This window comes from Megalobrama amblycephala, linkage group LG4, assembly GCF_018812025.1.
Source record: "Megalobrama amblycephala isolate DHTTF-2021 linkage group LG4, ASM1881202v1, whole genome shotgun sequence".
Classification (NCBI taxonomy): domain Eukaryota; kingdom Metazoa; phylum Chordata; class Actinopteri; order Cypriniformes; family Xenocyprididae; genus Megalobrama; species Megalobrama amblycephala.
Genome location: NC_063047.1, coordinates 37,780,101 through 37,804,239, shown reverse-complemented (window position 1 = coordinate 37,804,239; position 24,139 = coordinate 37,780,101). Strand labels below are relative to the sequence as shown.

The 24,139-nt window shown below is 37.8% G+C and overlaps 1 protein-coding gene across 1 annotated transcript in view; it reads right to left on the bottom strand.

The window, feature by feature from the left end:
- The window catches only part of adgrv1 (adhesion G protein-coupled receptor V1), a 178,303-nt gene that overhangs the window by 94,277 nt on the left and 59,887 nt on the right, over nucleotides 1–24,139 (bottom strand). The window contains 33 exon segments of the mRNA XM_048189162.1: nucleotides 1,086–1,268; nucleotides 1,434–1,610; nucleotides 5,657–5,859; nucleotides 6,211–6,466; nucleotides 7,007–7,153; nucleotides 7,867–8,071; nucleotides 8,209–8,431; nucleotides 9,381–9,503; nucleotides 9,650–9,914; nucleotides 10,018–10,098; nucleotides 10,733–10,879; nucleotides 11,217–11,386; nucleotides 11,464–11,591; nucleotides 11,684–11,859; nucleotides 12,607–12,872; nucleotides 12,959–13,100; nucleotides 13,192–13,330; nucleotides 13,463–13,541; nucleotides 14,186–14,273; nucleotides 15,766–15,929; nucleotides 16,004–16,183; nucleotides 16,324–16,423; nucleotides 16,557–16,687; nucleotides 17,597–17,806; nucleotides 18,397–19,205; nucleotides 19,307–19,488; nucleotides 19,561–19,805; nucleotides 19,917–20,132; nucleotides 21,363–21,551; nucleotides 21,554–21,577; nucleotides 21,692–21,760; nucleotides 21,763–22,300; nucleotides 23,899–24,038. Of these exon segments, the coding sequence (XP_048045119.1) occupies nucleotides 1,086–1,268; nucleotides 1,434–1,610; nucleotides 5,657–5,859; nucleotides 6,211–6,466; nucleotides 7,007–7,153; nucleotides 7,867–8,071; nucleotides 8,209–8,431; nucleotides 9,381–9,503; nucleotides 9,650–9,914; nucleotides 10,018–10,098; nucleotides 10,733–10,879; nucleotides 11,217–11,386; nucleotides 11,464–11,591; nucleotides 11,684–11,859; nucleotides 12,607–12,872; nucleotides 12,959–13,100; nucleotides 13,192–13,330; nucleotides 13,463–13,541; nucleotides 14,186–14,273; nucleotides 15,766–15,929; nucleotides 16,004–16,183; nucleotides 16,324–16,423; nucleotides 16,557–16,687; nucleotides 17,597–17,806; nucleotides 18,397–19,205; nucleotides 19,307–19,488; nucleotides 19,561–19,805; nucleotides 19,917–20,132; nucleotides 21,363–21,551; nucleotides 21,554–21,577; nucleotides 21,692–21,760; nucleotides 21,763–22,300; nucleotides 23,899–24,038 (6,395 nt within the window).

Sequence of the window (24,139 nt, the reverse complement as noted above, 5' to 3'; positions counted from 1 at the left end):
ATTATAATGACAATCATTCTTATTCTATATTTCATATCCACAGTCTTTTTAGAGTTTTACAGTTTTTGCTTCACATTTCTAGCAAAATCCCCATAATTTGCTGAAACAGCTAATTCAAAATATCTAGTTACATAAAAGTAAAACTGTAGCAGTTTTACTGTCACATTAGTTCCAGTAGCCTTTTCTGGTACATTAAACCCTATCGTTAGGGGGCGCTCTATAGTCATAAGCCACTAGTCGGCCCTAAAGGGGAAGAGAGGAAGCATAAGGTAGGAAGTGACTCGTTCTCTACAGGGGGTGCTTCTTATTATTATTTGTGCATCCTCACTTCCTAACTCCATCCCCTTTAGGATGCAAGGAAAGGATGCAAGGAATGAAAATGAGGATGAAAATCGAAGGAAAGCTTATTTGTACTTTGGAATATTCTTGATCACTCAAAAAACTCCCTAAGACTTCCTAGCTCATCCATCCAGATAGCAAAATTCTGTTTTTACTGTTATTTCTATTCCTTATGTTTTATTTTTATTCTTCTTCTTTATGTAAAGCACTTTGAATTACCATTGTGTATGAAATGTGCTATACAAATAAAATTGCCTTGCCTTGCCTCAAGCATCACTTCAAAACGTCATCAGCTGTGCTCAAGGGATCTGCTCTTATGTTCATAATAAATATTAATAAAGCAAGATGCCTTGTTGGCATATTTGAGATGTACGATTTATTTACACCACAAAGATAAAACATCAATTGAAATTATTGTTACATGTAAAGAGGGATGAGAATTTGTACGTGTCAGGTTTTTTGACAAGAAAGACTTCCGCATGGGATACACCTGTGCATCCTAGCTCAAAGCTCCTGTGGAAGCTTCCTCACTCCTCGTTCCTTACCTCCTTGCGGTGCAATATGATTTGAGATGTCCTTTGAGATGGCTAACTTTGAACAGGGTTGCAGGCTGGAGAACAGAGGTATGAGGAACCAAGGAAGCATCCATTTGAGAATTGAGAAGCACCCATGGAGGAACGTTCTACCTAATGCTTCTTCTCTTCCCCTCTTTAGTCAATAAAAAATTCACTTATGTTAATCTTTACCTGTCCCTCTTGAAATGTGAGGTTTCCAGAGGATGGACTAAAGTCTTCAGTGCTGGCTGTGACTGCTTGTGCCTCCCAGTATAGCACCAGTCTACCAGATCTACCGGCCATTCGCGTGACGGCCAGGCGAAAGACATTTCCAGGTGATGGTACCTCAAATGCCAGCACTGCCCCAGAGACATCCTAAAGGACAAGGGATTGTAGAAGTATGTTTGTTCTTCATTATTAATAAAGACTAAATGAATAATAAACAAATAATAAATCGCAATACAGTAAATGTTGTATAAAAAGCCAATAAATTTGGTATAAAAATATAATTAGAAAATTAGTAATAATTAGTAAACCAACTTTTGAGACATTGAAACTGAGAACTCCTCTTGGATCATCGTTCTCTTGGATGGTGACCTCGGCTATCTCCAAACCAGGTCTTTTCACACTCGGCTGTCCTGCTCCTGTGTCTCCACCCAAGAGTTCAACTCTGGTGATGTTTACAAGGAATGTCTCAGCCAGTTCAGGAATATCATCCTAAGAGCAAACACACATATACCATTCAGGGATTAATAAAGTCCTTTTCTATCCTATACTATCTACATGTCTACATGCAAGTCACATACTTCATTAGACATCCTATGCATGCCAACATCAGGGATCATTTCTCCAGAGGATTCTAAACAGCTTCTGTACAATTAATTTCTAACAACATGCTGATTTATGTTAGTAGTATTTCAGCCCAAACAAATCCAACATGTGGTTTTTGAGGCTGAACAACAGGCAAAAATATCTAACGACCACTGCAATTTGCAGAGCATGAGCTATTCCAGTAGCAAACTGAAAAAAAAAAGTGGGGGTTTTGTGGTGATGATAGTAACTGGCTGTTGGCTTGTGCTCTAGGCAGTAGGAGGTCAGTCTGTCTCTTCGTCAGCTTCAGCACAGTGTGTCCTCAGGCTGAGTGACCTGAGACTAACTGTGAAGTTTAAGGGGAAGTGAAGGTGGTGATTTTTTTATCATGGTTTTAAAAGAAGTCTCTTATGCTCACCAAGGCTGCAATTATTTAATCATAAATACAGCAAATATGTAATATGGTGTAATATTAATATGATTTAAAATAACTTTTTTAAATAATGATTTTAACTGCTGTCTATTCTAATATATTTTGAAATGTAATTTATTTCTGTAATGGGAAAGCTGAATATTCAGCAGCCATACAATCATAAATTATTCTAATATGCTGATATATATTTGCTGATTTTTTCCCTTCTCAGGAAACTGGGTTACATGCACTTTAACTTCTAGTTAATAAATAAGGGGAGGGTGACAGGTTAGGGAGTGGGACGCCATAGAGATATAGTCCATCTCCTCTACACTGTCAGTTGTCGACGCGGATCCTCCTTCTGAGGATGTGCTCTAGGCAGTAGGAGGTCAGTAATGAGGACAGTAAAAATCTCTACAGATAATCTCTTCCTCATACTAGGGAGTCGGAGGCCTACAGCAACTTGACCACTACAACCAAGCCACTATTCCTTGGAACTCCAGGGACCCTCTGACTACACTCGTACTCTAAACAGGATGAGTTGACTTTATCTGAGAGAATCTTACTGCCAATTCACAGGGAAGGCACATTGCCTCGCTTCTACTTCTGATTACATAAACTGGAGGAAGCCACAGAGACAGTGGGTCACATAAAATAAACTTAGTCCAATTACCCCCTTTAAAGCTCTTAGCCCTAGGTTGATGGTTGCTACTTGCTACTTATTTTCCTCCAGAGGGCTCTCAAGCAAAAAGGCTGGAGGGGACAACAGATAAAAAAGTTGAACTCTAATAGTGATACAGTCCACTTTGTACTCTGCCCCTTCCTTTCAGATCTTTAGGGAAGCAGGTTGATATACCTCTGGTCTCCATATGATAACGAACTGGATTGGGGGACAGAGAAGTGGGATGCAAATGGCAATACAATCCATCTTCTGCTCTGTCAATGCTGCCCATATCGCTCCCCTGCATCAGGGAAGAGTGTTCACATCGTCTCCAAATGAATTATAGAAGGGTTCCAATGTACCCATTCCCCAGACTTAAGCTCCTGGCTTAGCAGGATGTATTTAACAAATGGCATTTCCCTAGAGAATTGAACAGACATTGTTTATGTCTATTTTTTAGTCTCCAAGCCTTCTCAAGCTGAAGAGGGTGATTAACTCACAGGTCACAACAATGCCGCACCGACCCATTCGTTAATCTGCCACTTGACTTCTTCATAGGAAAGTGCATGCTCAAACTGATCTAATGGGAAGCCAAAACCATCTCCAGCTCTCGTGCTGTAGAGGGGGCTTCGGGCAAGGGAGCGTCCCACTCTATCTCTGCTCAACTAGCCACTTTTTTGCCTCTTAAATGCATCTCCAGGAGTCCTTGTCCAACACTCACTACCCCTCTGGGATGCACCATGTGCATCTGAACACTAGGTAAAACAGGCAAGACAGTGGATCACAATCAGCAATTTTTGACCACCTTAATTATCTCAAAGCCTTGTTTACCCCTTCTCTCTTTCTCTTTTTTTTCCTCAGGCTTGCTCACTCCCCTACCAGAGGAGACCTAATGCAGGACCTCACAGTTTCAGGTCCTCAGACCTGAAAGCCGAAACAACCTCCCTGTTAAGACCTCGTCCGGGCATGCTCCCTCGATCCCCGACTCATTGGAGGGGGAGCAAAGGCTGCAACACTTGCTTTCTGACCCGCCTGCCAGGAACTAGTCCCTGACAGTGGGTCAGAGGGACAATTCCAGGACAATCCCTCACCCTGATCCAGGTCCTTAAAGGGTCATGAAACCCCAAAACACTTTTTTTGAGATGTAAACAGATATGTATAGGCTGCACATCATTGAAAACACTAATGGTACTCATTAATGTTATTCATAAGTGAAAAATAGTTATTTTTGCATTTTTCAGAGCGATTTCTGTCTTCCTGTTTGAAAAGCTGAGTCGGAGCAACGTCACAAAATCTGACGTCATTGTGTACTTTCGAACATGCTGACGTAGATTCTCGACATATATATTCATGACATAAAGCTCATTCAATCCAATCACTGCACTGTAGTATGCATACGATTATAATTGCAGTATTATGCATGAGGAAGTATCACTTCTCTTGCCGAGGTCTGTTGTCATTCAGAGACATATCGTTGGTGTTCGTTTCCTCAGTGCTACAACACAATGTGTTTTCCTGCGATGCGACCAGAGCAGAGGTTTGTGTGCATGTGGATTGTTTTGCTGTAATCTACCAGCACAAATGGAAAATATGTTCGCGTGAGATCGCATTACAGCGGAGAATTCAAATGTCCCAAAAGTGCGGCTCATTCTCCTCTGCCTGCTCTAGCTGCGTTCAAATACGCAAGCCGTAGGCTGTTTCCCTCAGCACAGCACGTGTGTTGTTTGTATTTTGTTCGCGATGCGGTCAGAACTGGAGTTTGAATACGAACACATGAAAAATACGATTGTTTTTATGATATACAGGCGGAGTGCGCATATGATCGGTTTCAGCGCGGAGCTCCGCGATGAGTTTAATAACACTAGCCACGTGGCACATAGCTCATACAGAATAAAGTATCCGTGTTTAAAGTTTTTATTTCACACATTCTCCTGCACCAAACATTAACCAGCACGGTGTAGTTATGCACACATATTTCAAGTCTTCTTCAAATGAATTATATGTGCAAACTGGACACTGATACAGTGGTGTAGCCTATCTGAACGTGACGACACGATTATTCTAAAAGACTGATTTTGAGACTGCAGTGCTCGTAAATGTAATCAAAGTAGCCTATTATTAGCCCTATTAAATATTCTTTCACATTTCTCCCTTGTGCTTGGGAGTTTGTTGTCATTCTCTCCGTGCTCATATATTAATATTCATTATTCTGTATAATGAGTGTGTTCTATGTCTGTGCTTCATTGGTTGTTCTCTCCCCTCTTCCCCCCCTCTACACTCCCACTTTTCACGCCCATTTTCACAGACTTTTTGAAACTCAGAGGTGTGAACGACCAGGGTAAAACAGGGGGGTTTCATGACCCTTTAAGATGGTCCTGGTAAGTCTGCAACACCGCCATGGTGTGCAGGGCTGCATACACCTTGCCCAATCAGGGCAATTCAATTCAAGGGCATTCAGTGCCCTTGAAAGGAAACTGAAAAATGTTTTCAGGATTATTTGATGAAAGCTTAAAAGAACAGCATTCAATTGAAACAGAAATCTAGAAATGTGTCTTTGTTAATTAAAGTATTAATTATTTCTTCTTCTTTTTTTCTTTTTTCTTTTTTTAAAGTCAAATTAAAAAAATGTGAAATATTCACAGCATTTATGAGTAGTCATTTATTCAGTTTTTATGTTTGGCTTCTAACAGCATGATAAATATGTAGCCACAAATGTAAATAGTCAGTAAATTAAGTAATTAAGGTTTAAACCTACAACTTTTAAATTATCAGACCAGATTTCCAACCACTACACCACAGCATCCCTATGCTTAGGAATCATTTTATCATTCTGAGGGTCTTTGTTATTATATGGCATCCCAGTGAAGTTGTGGGACTTACCGGCAGGATGGTAATGGACACCAAAACAACAGTAGCATTCTCCATCATGACAACTGTGGCCTCTTTGGCTACATAGTCAGTCCCCTCACTAGCCTGATTGACAGGTGGCAGGTGAAGGGCTGCTTTGGTGGTGTAATAGACTAATACATCCCTTGATGCTCCTTGATCTCTCACAATACTTAGTGTAATATTGCTTGGGCTCTCTGAAGTGAAAGGAATAAAAAGAGAAAAAAAAAAAAAAAAAAATACATCAGTGTTTTTCAAGAGCAAACATTTTATATTTTCATATTGTAATGAATATGGCAATTATTTATAAAAACACTGACAAATGAATTCCTCTCCTGAATTCCTCTTAACTATTCTAAAACTAAGTGTATGACTAGAAAATATGTACATATTTCTCCTCTGTAATTTGAATTACAGGAAATGTTGACTTAAACTTTTTAGTGGTAAACCACAGCAATGTTAATTGCCTATCTTAGCCATTCATACACAGTTCATTATATTATTGTGCAGAAGTTCAAATGAGACAAAGTTGAACACAGATGAATTACTTTGAGGTTCTGGCATGATGAAGTACTGGGAATCCAGATGCCAGCCAATCACTCCATAGGGTGAACCATTGGCTTTAATGGTAAGGTTTGCTTGGGCTCGCTGATGGTCAATCATGGCTCCTCTGGATGGATCAGTTATTCCAATTGTTGTGACCTTGGTCAGGACAATGGTGACTTTTTCTGCTAACTCTGGAATGTCATCAGCTAATACATTCAGTGATATGGTAGCAACAGCCTGGCTCTCAGAAAATGTCACCTACATGGAGAACAGATGAAGAGGGTGTAATTCTTTGTGCTTTACTGTATGTTTATTTTTTGACATTTAACAAGCCATAACTGGAAAAAAAAAAAAAAAAAAAAAAATTGTTTTTACCCTTCTGGTCAAATATTGCGCTGCAAACATCAATAACAGCTTTAACTTGTCAATGCTGGCAAATGGCCATGGTATAAGTGGGATAATCTACAGCAAGCTGTGCAATGCTTTGAATGCATGGAGGTTCTTTGCCACCATGTTGTGCATTAAAATAGTTTAATGCACAGCTAGCCATGGATTATCCCTTACATAAGACTGCGAAATTGGTTCTTTAAATAGTAAATTGTTTTTAAAAATGGTTGCTTGCATATTTCAGTCACAAGTATAACTGCTAAAAATGGCAGCTCATAGTTAGAGCTGTGATTTTAGACTAGAATGATAGTCTGCAGTTCACAATATACTATTTAAAATATGCAATTCAGTCAGATAGCATTACTAAAACAACTGAAAACAGACAATACATGGTATGCAAGCAGCTCTCACCACTCCCGAAGTGGGAAAAATGTCATCCAGACTACCATAGGTGCTCCAGTGTACTGTTAGTCTGCCAAACCTGCCTCTCCTCCTCTCGATGCTCAGAGAAACAGGGTTATCATCCTCCAGCTCATCCACCTCCCTCGTTAAAGAGTTCTACATACAAATATGTTTATAAAATATATTATCAACTCTGTGCACAAATAGGTTCAGTAAATAAAATGTTCAGTCTTTGAAAGATAACAGCTCTGTGAAATGGACGCTACTTTATATTTAAAGTATTAAGAAAAGACACTTCAGGTAAAAACATAGTTTTTTTCATGCACTGGTCAATTTTGGGCTATTTGGCTTTTCATGTTGTTGTTTCAGAGTAGTAGAAAGAAAACATCCAAAATACACATTTGAATGTTTATTTTATTGCACTTTAACTATTTGTGTCTGTAGATTACAATTGCAATATAAATATGTAAAGGCAGTTTTCTCAAAATGATTTTTTTTTCTCCTGCACTGAGCCAAAAATTTCCAGTCCAGTTCAAAATGTCTTCAATTGCACTTACATACACCAAACTTCACCGTTTTATTCCTATAAATTCCAATGTTCAGATTTCTGTTTTAAAAAATGTATGCATATTAATGCATATTTATTTAGATAATGCCTCATTTGCATTTTTAAACATACCATTTCAGAAAACTTGCAATATAAAAAAAAGATTTGCAATTCTTAATGTAATTAATCAGCTGGGGAAGTATGGTTATATCTATTAGTTACTTTTCACCTGGGGCGTCTTGCCTTGGCTATATTATTTAGGAGCACTTTGGGAATTATGTTTTCAGATAACAGCATCGGTAATATACTTTAATCTTGATACCTGTGCAAAGCCTACAATCCCATAAGCATCATCGTTTGCCGGAATGAACAAGGTCACTTGACCACGAAAGCCAATTTCTGCCCCTCCTTTGGGGTTCTTGAGGCTGACACGAAAATGTTCTTCTTCCTCAGGAACATCATCATCAATTATATTCACTGCTATGTCTAGCTCACGCACCCCAGGCTGAAAAAAAAGCTCTCCTGAACTGAGAATAAGAGATGGAAATATCAACGAACATCGGTATTAGACAGAGCTAGAAAAAGATGTACAGTATAACATAACAAAGAGGAATTTAAAACATTTTTCTTTGTTCCTATGGTTTACTTAACAAAAGTCACATACTTGGGGATGAAGTCAGATTGATTGGACACTGAAGTCAGCTCATATATGACAGAGTTTGATTCTCCAGTGGCTATGATGAGACTCTTGGTAGAATTGAGAGATGGAACAGGAAGATACAGGAACTCTTGTGCAGACGGAGACTTGAGCACTTCAGCAAACTGCCTCAGATCTGACCTCCATGAGTGCAGGGCTGAACCATTTAGACCTGCAAGCAACAGGTGAGCTAAGAAACAAATAAGCTTGTCAGTATTATTTCTCAACACTGATGGTTTTGCTGTGAGTGATACTGTAAATGACATGAAACCTACTCAACAGATTTACTTGCAAGGCAAACAAATGGTTAAACTATATTCAAACGAGACAACATAAATCAAATATGCATTATGCAAATACACATCAATTCAAAAGTTTGGGTATCTAAGATGTTTAATGTTTTAGAAAGAAGTCTCTTATGCTCACCAAGGCTGCATATACTTTATCAAAATATTACTATTTTTTACTGTAATTGTGAAATATTATTACAATTTAAAATAACATTTTTCTATTTTAACACTCTTTAAATCACTCTTTAAATGTAATTTATTCCCGTGATGGCAGTGCTGAGTTTTCAGCAGCCATTATGCCAGTCTTAAGTGTCACATGATTATTCAGAAATAATTTGTACATGCTGATTTGGTGCTCAAGAAACAAACATAACCATTGTGCTTCATAATCTTTTGTGGAAACCATGATACTTTTGTTCAGACCCTAAACTTATGAATGGTAGTGTGGATACAAGAAAGAAGATGCAAATATAATGTTACAAATATTACGGATTACATAATCATTTTGAATGCAACACATTTAATAATTGTAAGTCAAAAAGTTTTAAACATTAATGTTTGAACAGAGCTTAAATTAAGTTTCAGTCTGATATAGTTGCAGAAGTTCGATACATAGGGTTAAGTGTTTAGAACAAACTCCTAACCCGACCCCAAACATGTTTGAGGAATATCAATACAATTCTGCCTTGCAAGCACTTTTATTATTACATGTAAATTAAAATACCAATACACTAAGCCATATAATTTTGGTAAATCTGAAATATGGGTAAAAGTATGCTTAATGTTAGTGGAAACACACTAAATGTGTTATTATTTAAACAGACTGCACTATATTGTCTGGCAACTCACATATTCCCGAAGGAGGGGTGAAGGGGAGGACTGAAAAGAGGCCGGGAAATGGGATGGACTGTGTCTGCTGAAAGAAGCTTTGCTGAGAACCCCACATAAACACTTCACATCTTGGGCTTAAACCTTTTGGTGAATAATAAAGACAATGTGAACATTAGATACTGATAAAAAATGCTCATTTTCAAGATCACACAAACAGTATCAAAACATCTTCAAATCCAGAGTGCTATTAAACTACTATAGTACTACAGACTGCATATGATTGTTACCTTCAGTAACAATGAGGAGAAACGTATCTCCACCCATCTGAAATGATTCCACTTGCTTGACTCGAGTATTGACTGCTAAGGGTTGAGGGTTTTGGAAACGTCCATTATTCCACTGGTAGATGAGACATGTCGATGATGTTCTGTTCCTGCACACGGCCAGGTGCTGTAGGTTGCTGCTGCCTCGCCTGAAGGGTACGGCTGTGGTGATGTCCTGTAACCCCAGACTTTGATGGAGGGAGAATGAGCCTCCAGTCCACACAAAGATCTTAGGACATAGAGGAAATAATCTTAATATTGTATTACTTTCAATTACTATGCTATGCATATTCCATGTAGTACTCCAAAATTCGATGTCAGTTTGAGTTTACCTCACTAGAAGCTATCAAATAATGCTGGAGCTCAGTGGAGAAATGTTTAACACTGAAACTGCTCACAGTAAGAGTCTGCTCCTACAGAAGGGGACAACATTGAACAATGTAGAAAAGCACCATATTAGACAATACAAATCTGACCATAGTGAGATAAATCAGTTTACAATTATCGCATGAAAAGCACAATTGACCCTTCGCCGGGAGTTTGATTGACAGGCGATCTAACCAATCATAACGCCGAATCCGCCATTTTGTCCAACAAAGCAGTCAGGCGTTAGAAGATTAACCTCGGTGGACTTGAACTTGAAAAATGGTGTGTACTGACTTCTTTCCGCGTTTGAAACAACTTTCCTTCTCGTGTTCATTCATGTTTATTTGATGCTATAAATTAACTAGTAAGAAGAGATGATCGGTTCACGAGCTGCTTGAGCTGAGGCGCTACAGCAATCTGTCATGACACATTAAAGAGCCACAAAACTGTTTTTATTGTTTGAATTTCTTAAAAAATTACACACTTTTTTAAAGCTGAGACTTTGTTTAATATAATAAATAACCTGCTCTGTCGATGTATTTTTCACTGCATGTGGTGTGACAGAGTCATGGCTTGTCGGACAAAGCAACAGTAACTAAGGGGGGCTGGTCTTTGCGAAGGGTCAATTGCAGCTATTGTTGATAGCAACTAAGGAAAAGAAAAAATCGGCGGCATACTCACTTGAGTAAGGTTGAGGTCAGCCTGAAGGCGAAATAAACTGATTGTGGCAGTTAATGACATGGTGCTGTTTGCATGGGAAACTGCCACATAGCTGGAGCCATTTACTGTAAAACTCACACAAGAGCTGGGATTCTGGATGCTGACAAACTATGAGAAACAGAGTAAGAAAGAGAGAAAAGGAATAAAGAAGTAAAAGTGAAAAATTGAAATAAAAATAGAAATAAAAAGAAATAAATAATAAGAAATACTTGTTAAGATAAAGATAACTTAATGAATAAAATAAATAAAAGAAAATTAACTTATTATTAAATTAATTAAAATAATATGTGTATACAATTTTGTTGTAAGCAATCATCAAAATGCATTGAATGCAGTTCCTTCTACCAAAAGCAGTACTCGAGGTGGGCCGGTATGCACTGGCACAACTATGTTTCAGAAAGTTCCCGCCCCCCACCCCAAAATCAAAACTGAATTCAAAACATACCTCCACAGGCACTAACATGCCTTGCCACTTGTAGAGCACAGCCTGGTTCTGAGCTGGACCTCTGAGCAGCCTCAGAACGAGAGCAGAGTCTTCACTTGGCACTGCACACCAGACTGACGCCAAGCTGTCCCTGATTGACTGATACACAGCCAGCATTGGCTGCTCTCCCCCTACAAATACATTAAACAATCTTTGGTTACACAGTTTGCGAGTCCACTGAATTAAACTTACTAGTGCAATTTCTTACTCATTCCAAATGCTGTTCCTGACCGCGTCTCCCATTCCACACTGACAGCTGACTCCAGCCCATTACTGCGAGATATAGTCAGGTACACCGTACCGGCACGCTCCTCCACTGTCATGGTGTCCAGAGTCCTGGAGAACACACACATACAGTTGAAGCAGGAGTTGTGGGTCTGTGTGTGGTAACAAAAGCTTGACATCTGTTGAGCTGACTGTGAATGTACCTATTAAATGATGGTGATATTCTGAACAGCCCTAGAGGAGCCTGGTTCTGCAATACGGTGATATAAGTCTGCAGTGAATCTCCCAGCCGAGCACCTCCAGTTGGGTTGGACAGAGTCACTGTGAATGTCTCATTCATCTCTGGTTCCGCATCCAGAACAGCCCAGATCTCTAATGTCTAGAAAACAAAGTAAGATTTTTTATTTTTATTTTTTTGAAAAGAAATTAAAGAAATGAAAACTTTTATTCAGCAAGGATGCATTAAATCAATCAAAAGTGGCAGTAAAGACATTTATAATGTTACAAAAGATTAGATTTCAGATAAACACTGTTCTTTTGAACTTTCTATTCATCAAATAATCCTGAAAAAAAATATTGTACACAAATATTTTGTACAATTGTACACATTAAATGTTTCTTGAGCAGCAGATCAGCATATTAGAATGATTTCTGAAGGATCATGTGACACTTAAGACTGGAGTAATGATGCTGAAAATTCAGCTTTGCATCACAGGAATAAATTACTTTGTGAAATATATTCAAATAGAAAACAGTTATTTTAAATTGTAATAATATTTCACAATATTACTGTTTTTTACTGTATTTTTAATTAAATAAATGTAGCCTTGGTGAGCAGACGAAACTTATTTTAAAAACATTAAAAATCTTAGTGTTTCCAAACTTTTGGACTGTACTGTATTTTCTCAACTTGTGCTGTAAAATGTGTTATAATATATGCTTACTTAACTATTACACAAATTAGGAGAATTTAAAAATCTAAAGCCACCATGATATAAAAATTTCAGTTTCATTTTTTTTTAAATGAAAAAATAATCTAGTAAAAAAAATAATAATAATAAGAAACTTAAAAAAAAAAAAGAAATCTAAATACTTTGGTCAACTGGTCAATAAGAGCTTCATATACCTTGAATCTGACTCCATCCTCAAGCACAACAAATCCAGAGGAAGGTGTGAGATCATCAGTGTACAGGGATCCATTGGCATCAGTGATGGTGAACTGGACCGTTACTGCGCCAAATGTGCCCTGAGGAGGGTCTCGTATGATGTAGAGGGTGGCCACACTCTCCCCCAGACCTGACATAGAGGTCGGCTCCCTTAACAGGAAGTGCTCACTGTTATTGAAGGATATGATTCCATGACCATCATCATTGGCCAGAATAGTCACGGTAGCTATGGAAACACATGAGATAGAGATTACACAGTACTGTAAGGTCAGGGAAAGTCATGAATGTTTAGTGTCTCCCAGCATAACAGACCTGTAGTGTTCTCTCCCAGCTCCAGCCCCGCCGACGGGTTTGTTAGAATTAACTGGAATGTCTCATCGCCTTCAGGAATGGCATCATCTAAAATCTGGACTTCGATAAACTTGTGCCGTTCTCCATCCACAAAGTGGATCATCTGTGCAATTTACAGTATGTGCTCAATAAATATAAACAAAGGCTGAAAAGTTAATGCTATTAAGAAACAAGAAAGAATGTTTGTGACTTACTGATGGAGTGGCATTGAAATCCAGACCCAACTGAGCCTCTAGATTCTGGGCATAAAAGAACAGGGACACATTTCCATACGTCCCGGCATCACGGTAGGCCACCAGATTTAACACGCCAATCGTCTCATTTACCACGTAGCTGAAGAAAAAGAAATGCATACATTACTGAAACATTTTTTACATTAAAAATATTTATTTTTTTAACATTAATGCCTCTCTGAGAGATACCATAGTTCACAATGGTTGAAAAAGACTGAAGGGAAGTTCATACTCTATGTTTTGCCAGCCAATGATCCCTTGGATTCCATCATTAGCATTGATGCTGATCTCTGCTACAAGGCCTTCGGTATCTGGAAAGATAGACATGAATGAATGAATTAATTAATTAATAAATGGATGGTCTGACTTTAAGGGATAGGATTATGGGCAATGGCAGCATGCTTTGGGTTTCTCAAAAAGCGCACATTCAGGAAAAGCACAAATCAAAACAAGGACATGTGTCACATTATTAATCGTCCTCTATTACTACAATAACAGTCATCTACCAATACGTTGTAAAAAATAAATAAATCTAATAGACATCTACCACATACTCTACACAAATCACTGATTATAAGCGAGGAGAGTGGGCTGTCTTTGGGAATGATAGAGCTCAGACTACTGTGAGTTGTCAATTTATGTTGGATATATGTTGGTAGTTAAATATATAAAAATGCCACTGACAATAAGTCTGAAAAAAAAAAAAAAAAAAAAAAAAAAAAAACACTACAGCATATCAAGCACAGGTGTGGGTATCCATTACCTTTCAATGTATAGTAAATCCCTAGGAAAGGATGTGAGACAAGATTGAAGTTCAAGATGAAAGTATAATTGAAAGAAGAACCTAAAACCTAATTAAATGTGGCACATTCAAAAAAGCAAAGAGAATAATTACAGAATATAAAACATTATTTAATAGGTTCAATCTGCATAATTATCTTCTTAATCATCTTACTTAGTTTAGGGGCAGTTGGAAGGGTGGTTATAAGGACAGCTGATGTTATATTGACTAAGAAAAACTCTTGCAGCTCAGGGATGTCATCCTGTTAAAGAAAAAAAATGTTTCTTGATTAATTCAAACATGCTAAAACATGTTTTGGACTGATTTAGCATCTAAAAATCATTATTTATTAACAATAAAATGAATACTGTTCAAATGTAGCTACTAGACCCTTTCACACATTAAACCCAGTAATTTACTGTAAAATTACTGTGAGATTGACTTTTCAGATGAATACACAAATGTGCTGTTCACAAAAGCAACAGTGTTGTTGTTTTTTTGTTTTTTTTTACTGGTTAGATACCATTCACACATTGAACTGACTCAAAGTGAATAACGGCGCTAATGTCTTAACTAATTTCATAACTGATTAACTTAATACAGTTATTAAACTGAACTGAATCAACACAACAGAATTATATTCTGTTTGCATTGCACTGATTCTGTTTTAAAGCTGATTTGAAACAATCTGTATTGTATAAAGCACTATATAAATAAAGATGAAATGACTTAAAGGCACAATATGTAGGATTTTTGCAGTAAAATATCCAAATAACACTAGGCCAGTGTTATATATTTCATGCAGTTGAGTACTTACAATATCCCAAATGTTTCCAACTATTTGTAAATCGTGAGAAAATCGCAATTTTAACCAAGGATTCGGGACGTGTCCGGGAGTCGTCGGTCAATGGCGTCATATCTGTGTTACCCTCAGTTTCCGGTTTTAATTTTGTAGAAACCATGGAAACACTAAAGACGCTTTAATATATTACATGTTTTATTAGACAAGGGAACAACTGTTTGGTTACATTTATAGACAGAAAACTAATTATTGTTATATAGCTCAACACGTTTAGTCTTATTGTTCAAATCTAGTTTTCTTGATTTTTTGAGAGTACCATGCTTTTACCGTGCCTCAGAGAAAAACACTATTTTGTCAAGTAGCTAAGTAATACAGCATTTTCTCCATCATACAACATGTTTTAAAAATAATTGCATGCCATTTATCAACACAAGCCACAGCATTTATTAATATGATATTCTAAAATCGATCTAAAACCAACAAGGGGATGATCACACAGAATTTGTTTTTGCTCTTAACAACAAGGAATATGTCACAGTTACTATAGTATTGCGGTTACTATATTGTGCAATATTAACTGCAAAGCTGCGGTGCTGATGAATGGAAAAGAACAGTCAGATGTCTTTCTAGTGCATGTTTACATAGAAAAAAATAAAATAAAATAAAAGCAACAGAGCTTACTGTAAACAGCTCCGACAGAGCTTTATGTTTAGCCCAAAGCAAACTTTTTACATCAGCACGTTCTGACCTCACATGTTCTCATGTGGTAATCCTATTTGACGTTGATTTGATTTGTTCACGCACTTGTAATACCAGAAAATTGCTGAACTGATTTACCGATATTTATGAAATGGTCATGTTAACACATGATTTGTAAACGGTAATTTACCAGTAATTTACCAGTAAAACTGTATGTGTGAAAGGGGCTACTGTCAAAACAGCAGCATCATACGTCTATGATGGTGATGGGGATGGACACAGATGTCTGTCCATCCTGCATGATCACAGAGCTGGAGACGTATCTGAAGTCCTGGTCTGGTTGGGCTAGAGCTCCCTCAGTCTGTCTGAGATCCTGCAAAGAGCCTTGCACGGTCTCATAGCTTATATTTACAGCACCTGTTGGGGGAAGCAGCAATATTTACATCCCAATACTTCAGGACAACACCGTTTGATTTTTTAGCGTAACTAACCTGATGCACCAAACTCTCTGTTTATGTAAATCCGGATGGTGGTGTCTTTCTCATCTGTGGTAATTTTTAAGGATGAGGGGGCGATGCTGAGCAAACCAAACGGCTCGTCACTAGCTTCCACGCTCACCACTGCTTCACGACCCTGAGCACTCAGAGCTGCCATCCCTGTCTTGGTAACCCCTGAGAGAATTATATATGATTATTATTTAATGAAAATAGAATAAAGGATAGAATAGAATAAGTACAACCTAAAGTGTAAAGTGTAAAGCATACATTAAACTTTCAAGGAACTCCTTCCTGTGTGCGTTTCTGAAAAATACCTTTGGTTTGTATATTTGACAGGATAACTCTGTACTCCTCTCTTTCTTCTGGTGTGGTATCCTCAAGTAGCTTTATCACTATAGTATTATTTAGCATTCCCTGAAACAGAAAATGAGGCAGAACATTAATAGAACATTGTCAATTGATTTCAATAGTAAACTAATACATGGGTTTGATGGTTTAAAATAAATGCTCAAATGATCTGGTCAAACAGCATGTTTTTCTACATTACCTCAGAGAAAAAGAGAGTTCCTGTGGTGTCTGCAAAAGTCATTGAGACTCGAGGGCCTTCAATTCTCCATTCCACTGTGACATTTCCAATAGCAGGAGCTGTTCTCTCCACCAGCAGAGACAAACTATCACCTGTTGAATACAATGAACATCTAACCTTAGCCATTAACCATTTTCTTGGTGTAATAAGGTGCTGATATTGTTTTTATGAGGTTCAATATAGCCTCAACAGACTTCACTCTAATGTAATTTGAAGGCAATATGCGATGAGTGCACTGGTTTGCAAACTTTTTAGCCCTTAACTGATATTTTAGAAGCTCATATTAGCCTGAGATGTGTGAATATAAGACTTCCTCTTCCTTGCTGACTAGATTAACTACTCTAGAGTTGCAAAGACAACTGTATATATGGGGATAGAATTCACGTGTCCTGTCATGCATGCATGATGAAACCATTTCCCCCAATGTAGCAGCTGTTGCAGATCTCTCTTCACTCATCTCATCTCGATACTATTACTAGTTACTATGGGGCACAAACTAATGCCTAATTATCCATTTACAACATGTTTCAAATGCCTCCACACCTGCACATACCACTAATAGAAGTTAAATAAATGATCTTACTCTTAAACCCACTTCTGTCTGATGGGAAATCACATAAATAAATACATCATGATGACCTATGATCAAGTCTGTTCTGCTTACCTACAGTGGATTAACTAAAGGGCTGTTCACACCAAATATACAAACTGTAAAGCTAACTATAACATTTTAATAATCATTCTAATTATACTACAGCTATAACTATATCATTGCAAATACTTTCAGAATTCAGCTGATGAATGATTAAAAAAAAACATTTACAGCCAATCAGAATCCACCTGACTTTAAAGAGCTTGAGCATTTAAAGCAGCAGACAACATACAGTAACTGCAGCCTTATCTTATAATAGACAGAATGTTATTGTTCACTGGTGTGGATGCTAAATATAGTTATAATTCTAATTCTTGGTCTTAAATATTAGAAGTTAAAGAAAACTGACCCTCTCTGATGATGACCGATCGTGAGGCTGTGTGGAAACCCACAACCCCTGCTGCATTGTCATTGGCCAGGATGAGGATGGTGACGGTGTCCGAACTGGGAAGGATACGGCTACCACCCTCAGTACTCACTAACCCAATCTGTAAAGTCTCATTGTCTTCAGGTTCAATGTCATCCGTGATGAAAAACTCAAGGGTCTTCTTTACATCACCTTAAAGGAATATACAGGAGGTCATTCATCTACTAAAAAATTGCTGAAATGAAGAATATACTTCAGTTAGGCTTTTCACACTTTTATTTATTTATATTTATATTTTATTTATTTACTTTTACGTAACAGTCTGTGTTATGTTGAGATTCGCCTGTTCTTCGGAGGTCTTTTAAACATATGAGATTTATATAAGAAGGAGGAAACAATGGAGTTTGAGACTCACTGTATGTCATTTCCATGTACTGAACTCAATTTTTCATTCGAGGGCACCTTTAAATTTCCCCCCAAACTGTTCAGTGTAGTAATATATATGCATATATATGCAGAATTTGCCATTCACAGCCTCAGACAAAAAAAAAAAAAAAAAAAAAAAAAACTATATTATCAACTCTTTTAATCCTTTAAAAAGACTAACACAAAGAAACACTAAGCACTAAGTATGACCAATGTGAAACAAAGTAAAAATGTCCTCTTTTTTAAAACTTTCAAGTGTGAAAAGACCATATGACAAAAGCACATATTGCTAGTAACTCTGCTGACTTGTCATAGCTAGTGTTTTCCATCAAAAACACAAAGTAAACAAGACTAACCCTCTGCAAAGATGAGGGTCTCCCCCGTCCCATTGAAGTCAGCATTGGGTGCGGCACTGCCACCAACATACTTCCACTCGACTGTAACCTGTCCCATACTGCCTCCTCTCCTCTCAATGACCAGCAGAACTGTAGTTCTGGGTTCCTCCCTCACTTCCAGATACAGCCCATCTTGAGTGGCATTAGGGTTAATGCTGTAGAGCAGAAATATTCCAAATGCATCTCCATTCATCCCTATAGTCACCAAAGCTACATCCGGCTGCTGGATCATTGGCAAGTTCTTGGCAGTTGCGGTCATGTTGACCAAGCTAACCTTCAGGATTTTAATCATGAAACTCTCATCCACCTCTGGCAAAGAGTCAGTCAAAATGGGAACAGTGAGGTTAGCGACTCCCGATCTGTCCAGCATGGTTGCGGTCTGAGCCGCCATGGTTATGTAGTCACTCCCAGCAACAGCCTGTGAGCTAAACAGCGAGGCGGCCGCTGTGGTGTTTTTTAAATAGGTGAAGGTTTGTGGGGAAGAACTCAACTGCCTGGCCCCAGATGTTACCCAGAAGCAACTCGCTCTGGGGGTGTTGATGTAGCTGAAAGCTTGGCAAGCTCTCTCTCTAAGGCAGAACGCTGCACAGAAATTCAAGATGTTTGTGTCTGTGGTGATGTTGATGGGTCTGCGGAGGGCATTAGATGGCGCTCCAGCCAATGAAGAATCATAGTAAACCAGGAAATCCCGGCCTTCCCTTTGAGCATTGCTTACAATATCAACCTCAGAGGTGCTGTAAACAATCTCCAGCATGCCAAAAGTTCCACCACTGCAGTGAAAACACACACACACACACGAAAAAAACAACAACATAAATGTACAGTCCAAAACAAAATTAGTTTAAAAACATGAAAAACAAAGGTACATTACCTTCTTCGAACTGTAATGTTAGCAATAGAGTACCCTTCCAGTGGCTCCTGGATGCGGTATACTGCTTGCTCAAAGTACACGGTTCCGTGAGGGTTGTCGTTGGCAGGAACTATAATATCAACCTCTTTCTCAGGCCCAATGTTCCCACCATTAGTGGCACTTACAAGTTGAACCTTTATAACCTAAATTAAACAGATACATTTAAGTAATACAGTTTTCATACAACCTTATGAAGCTTAAAAAACAAGACTTACCTCTTCAATTTCTGGTACATCATCAGCCAAAACCTCCACTTTCAGTGTCTTTAATGTTTCCCCAGGATCAAACTTGACCTCACCAGACAAAGGTCGGAGATCACCAGTGGCAGGTCTCCCATTGACTGTGGCTCTCCACTGGACAACGACTTCGCCCATGGTTCCAGCGTTTCTTATTATGGGTAGGGAGACCTCAAATGCATTTACTGCTGGCTCCTCAACTGTGATGGGCGCAGCCTGAAAAACTAACAATCAAAAATATATTACATCTCTTCAATTATGTGTCAACACATTAGCAATATGTACAATACTTTACTAAACATCCATTACAAGAATGCTATTCATAAGAAACTAACCAAAAGATCCAAATGGATCATCTGAGGGTAGGATGGTAATGATGGCCTGTGTGAGGTCCCCCAAGAGAGCGCCCCCGGTGGTCTGGTTGAGAAGCTCAATTCGGAAGGTCTCTTCCAGCTCAGGCACCACATCATTGATGATGAGGATGGGGACAGGCTTGCTACTCTCTCCCTCCAACAAAACCACATCAGAAGAGGCCACACTGTAGTCCTCACCTATATCACAATCAGAAACATATGATATATCAATATTTATAAAACGGTTAGTTCCTGTCCTTGATTCTGATTGGTCAATAGCTGTGTTTTATTCACGATAAAACACAGCTACGACCGCTTCACCCAACGCAACACCCTAAGCAACCACTCTTAGCAACGTAAACAGTGTGTTCTCAATTGATATTGTTTATTGAAGCTTACTGTATTATGGAGAAGAGTATTGTGAGAAAGAGATCGATTGAGTGAGTTTATTACCTGCATTTAGATTTAGCATTTTCCTTCAGGTCAGTCCTAATAAAACATCTTTTTAAATGCCCAGTGTATTATCTTGTCCTTTTAACAGTTAAGGGGTTTTCCTGTGACTGACAGCACTAATCAAAGCATTCGTCAGTTTCGTCTTGTTCCGTGTTCACAACAGTTCAGTCTTTTCAATGTAAAAAGTCTTCGCTACTGACTGACACACTCATAAAGACAGTCTTTGCCACCATCTAATGGCGTAATAATGTAACTTCTGTTGCTGTTTGCGGTCAGGGACTATTTTTTTCGGGCGGAAGGAAGGCTTTTGGTGAAAGTTATAGAAATTCATGAAAGTTGCATTGATACATATTTTTGGCTTATATTTGTTTTCTTTGGTAACCGTTTTATAAAAGCAATAAGGTACTCGAGGCTAGTGCTGTATCATAAATAAGTCATGGCTGAAGGGCGTTGTTAGGCACGACGCAAAGTGGGAGGCTGTGACTTATTTACGATAAAGCACAGCCTCTTGCACCTTATTACTTTATATATATATATATATATATATATATATATATATATATATATATATATATATATATATATATATATATATATATATTAAGTCCCAAAATGTACATAACAAAAAAAAAAAAAAAAAAAACATCACATAATGTAAATAAGTTGTCACAGAATAAGGATATTTAAATAACTCAATGTTTACAATATGGCATTATAAATTTTGAAATTAACATTCCATTAATTCCATAAACATTCTATTATATTTAAAATGAAGAAACATGCAGTTCTGCATTTACTATAGAAATACAGTAAAACAGTAACATTATAAAATATAAAAAAAAAAAAAAAAAAAAAAAAAAAATTTAAAATATACTTTATTAAGATTAATAAATATAATCTACTAAATATAATCTATTATAATCTATTAAATTTATAGGTTCTAATGAGCTGAAAAACATTTTCATAAAAACTCACCCACTCTAGCGGTCATTGGCACTGCTCTAAACTTGACAGACACATCAGCAAAAATCCCTCCAACACGTGTTACATTTATTATAGGTCCGGTGTAGTACTCGGGCACGCTCACTGCTGAGGAAGACAGTTGTAGCACCCCAAAAGCATCATCGCTGGCCTCTATAATGACCTGAGCAACTGTGGCGTTCCGGGGCCGAGTCGAGGGGAAAGTGCAACTGGAATACCAACAGTTATTCTTAGTATACATCCTGACTTTTTGTTTTAAATGTAGTATTGCTTTGTGCATTTCAAGATGATAATTCAAGACTTCTTTTCCAAGTGACTTTTACCTGTTCTGAGTTGCAGCCCTTCAACCAAAGTGACATTGACAATTTCCAAAAACACAGACTCCGCCCTTCTGGTTCCTCATCATCAAGTACCCTCAGGGTCACATTAACTTCACTTTGATTAGCTGAGAATATCACCGACTCCACAATAGCCACAAAGTCATTCCCTGCACTGGCCCGACCCACTCCTGGTGTGCTATATGGAGCTGCATCAGTGTCCCTCAATGTTCGGTATGTCACTCGCACTCTTCCCATTAACCCTTTTCTCCTCTGTATGGTCAGGGTGATGACAGCATTTGCTTCTGCCACACGGACTGGCCTGCTGTTGTCAGAGAATACAAAAAGTCCATAAGGGTCATCACTGGCCAATACAGTCAGCGTGGCAGTAGTTTCCTTCCCAAGTCGACCATGAGAAACATTAGTGAGGCGGACTCTGAAGCTTTTGTCGAGTTCTGGAATGTCATCTTGGGAAATCAGTAGGTAGATGCTTCTAACAGTCTGGCCCACCTCAAAGGTCACGTTGCCAGATCTATAAACAAGTTCTCCCTCTGAATTAGCATCTGCCTCCCAGAACACAGTCACATTGGACAGAGCGCCAAAGGTACGAATCACCTGTGAAAAACAGGAAACATACTCATATTAAGCATTAACAATTCTCTCATCTGTACTAGTTTTTTTTCATGATGGTTTCATATGGATTTTTTTTTTTTCATTTTTATTTAATGACTCTAAAAATGATTTATATTTATGAGTTTTAAATGCTGAAAAAAACGTTCTACTCACCAAAGAATCTTGAAAAAAAATGCATCACGGTTTATGCTAAAATATTAAGCAGCACAACTATTTTCAACATGTTTCTTGAGCACCAAATCAGCATATTAGAATGATTTCTGAAGGGTCATGTGACACTGAATACTGGAGTAATGATGTTGAAAATGCAGCTTTGCCATTACAGGAATAAATTGCATTTTAAAATATATTAAAAGTGCCGTAGAACGTCTTTTTAAAAGATGTAATATAAGTCTAAGGTGTCCCCTGAATGTGTCTGTGAAGTTTCAGCTAAAAATACCCAATAGATTTTTTTTTTTTTATTAATTTTTTTAACTGCCTATTTTTGGGCATCATTAAATATGAGCCGATTTAGGCTGCGGCCCCTTTAAATGCTCACGCTCCCCGCCCACGGAGCTCGCGTTTGCCTTTAACAGCATAAACAAAGTTCACAGAGCTAATATAACCCTCAAATGGATCTTTACAAAGTGTTCGTCATGCGACATGTCTAATCGCGTAAGTATGGTATTTATTTGGATGTTTACATTTGATTCTGAATGATTTTGATAGTGCTCTGTGGCTAAAGCTAACATTACACACTGTTGGAGAGATTTATAAAGAATGAAGTTGTGTTTATGAATTTTACAGACTGCAACTGTTTAATAATGAAAATAGACTCTTGTCTCCGTGAATACAGTAATAAACGATGGTTACTTTAACCACATTTAACAGTACATTAGCAACATGCTAACGAAACATTTAGAAAGACAATTTACAAATATCACTAAAAATATCATGATATCATGGATCATGTCAGTTGTTATTGCTCCATCTGCCATTTTTCGCTATTGTCCTTGCTTGCTTACCTAGTCTGATTATTCAGCTGTGCACATCCAGACGTCCTGCCCTTGTCTAATGCCTTGAACATGAGCTGGCATATGCAAATATTGGGGACGTACATATTAATGATCCCGACTGTTACGTAACAGCTGGTGTTATATTGAGATTCGCCTGTTCATCGGAGGTCTTTTAAACAAATTAGATTGATATAAAAAGGAGGAAACAATGGTGTTTGAGACTCACTGTATGTCTTTTCCATGTTCTGAACTCTTGTTATTTAACTATGCCAAGATAAATTAAATTTTTGATTCTAGGGCACCTTTAAAATAGAAACAGTTATTTATTACTTAACATTACTTTTTATACTGTATTTTTAAACAAATAAATGCAGCCTTGGTAAGCATAAGAGAGTTTTTTAAGAGACACAAAACTTTGAATGGTGGTGTACATTGTGTTTTTTTTTTTTTTTACAAATTCTTGTCTATATTGTCATGTCTGCATGTTTATTGCAACATATGAAAACATATGTGCAGTTTTACACATTTCTGAATGCAGACACAATAGTTGTGTAGTTATTAATATTTTTAATAACTAGGACAGACCTGCAGCACTACAGTACTCCTGCCCTCCTCAGGCTCTGTGCCGTTCACAGTCAGAGAGTCAGCGCTAAACTGGAAGATGCCATGAGCCTCGTCAGAGGCAGCGATGGTCACGATGATACGAGCAGCAGCACCCAGGTTAGCTTCAGAGCAAACATGGAATATTGTTATTATACAAGTCATGATATAAAATAAGAAAAAAAAAAATAAAACTCTTCACCTATTATAAGTGGACTCATACTTT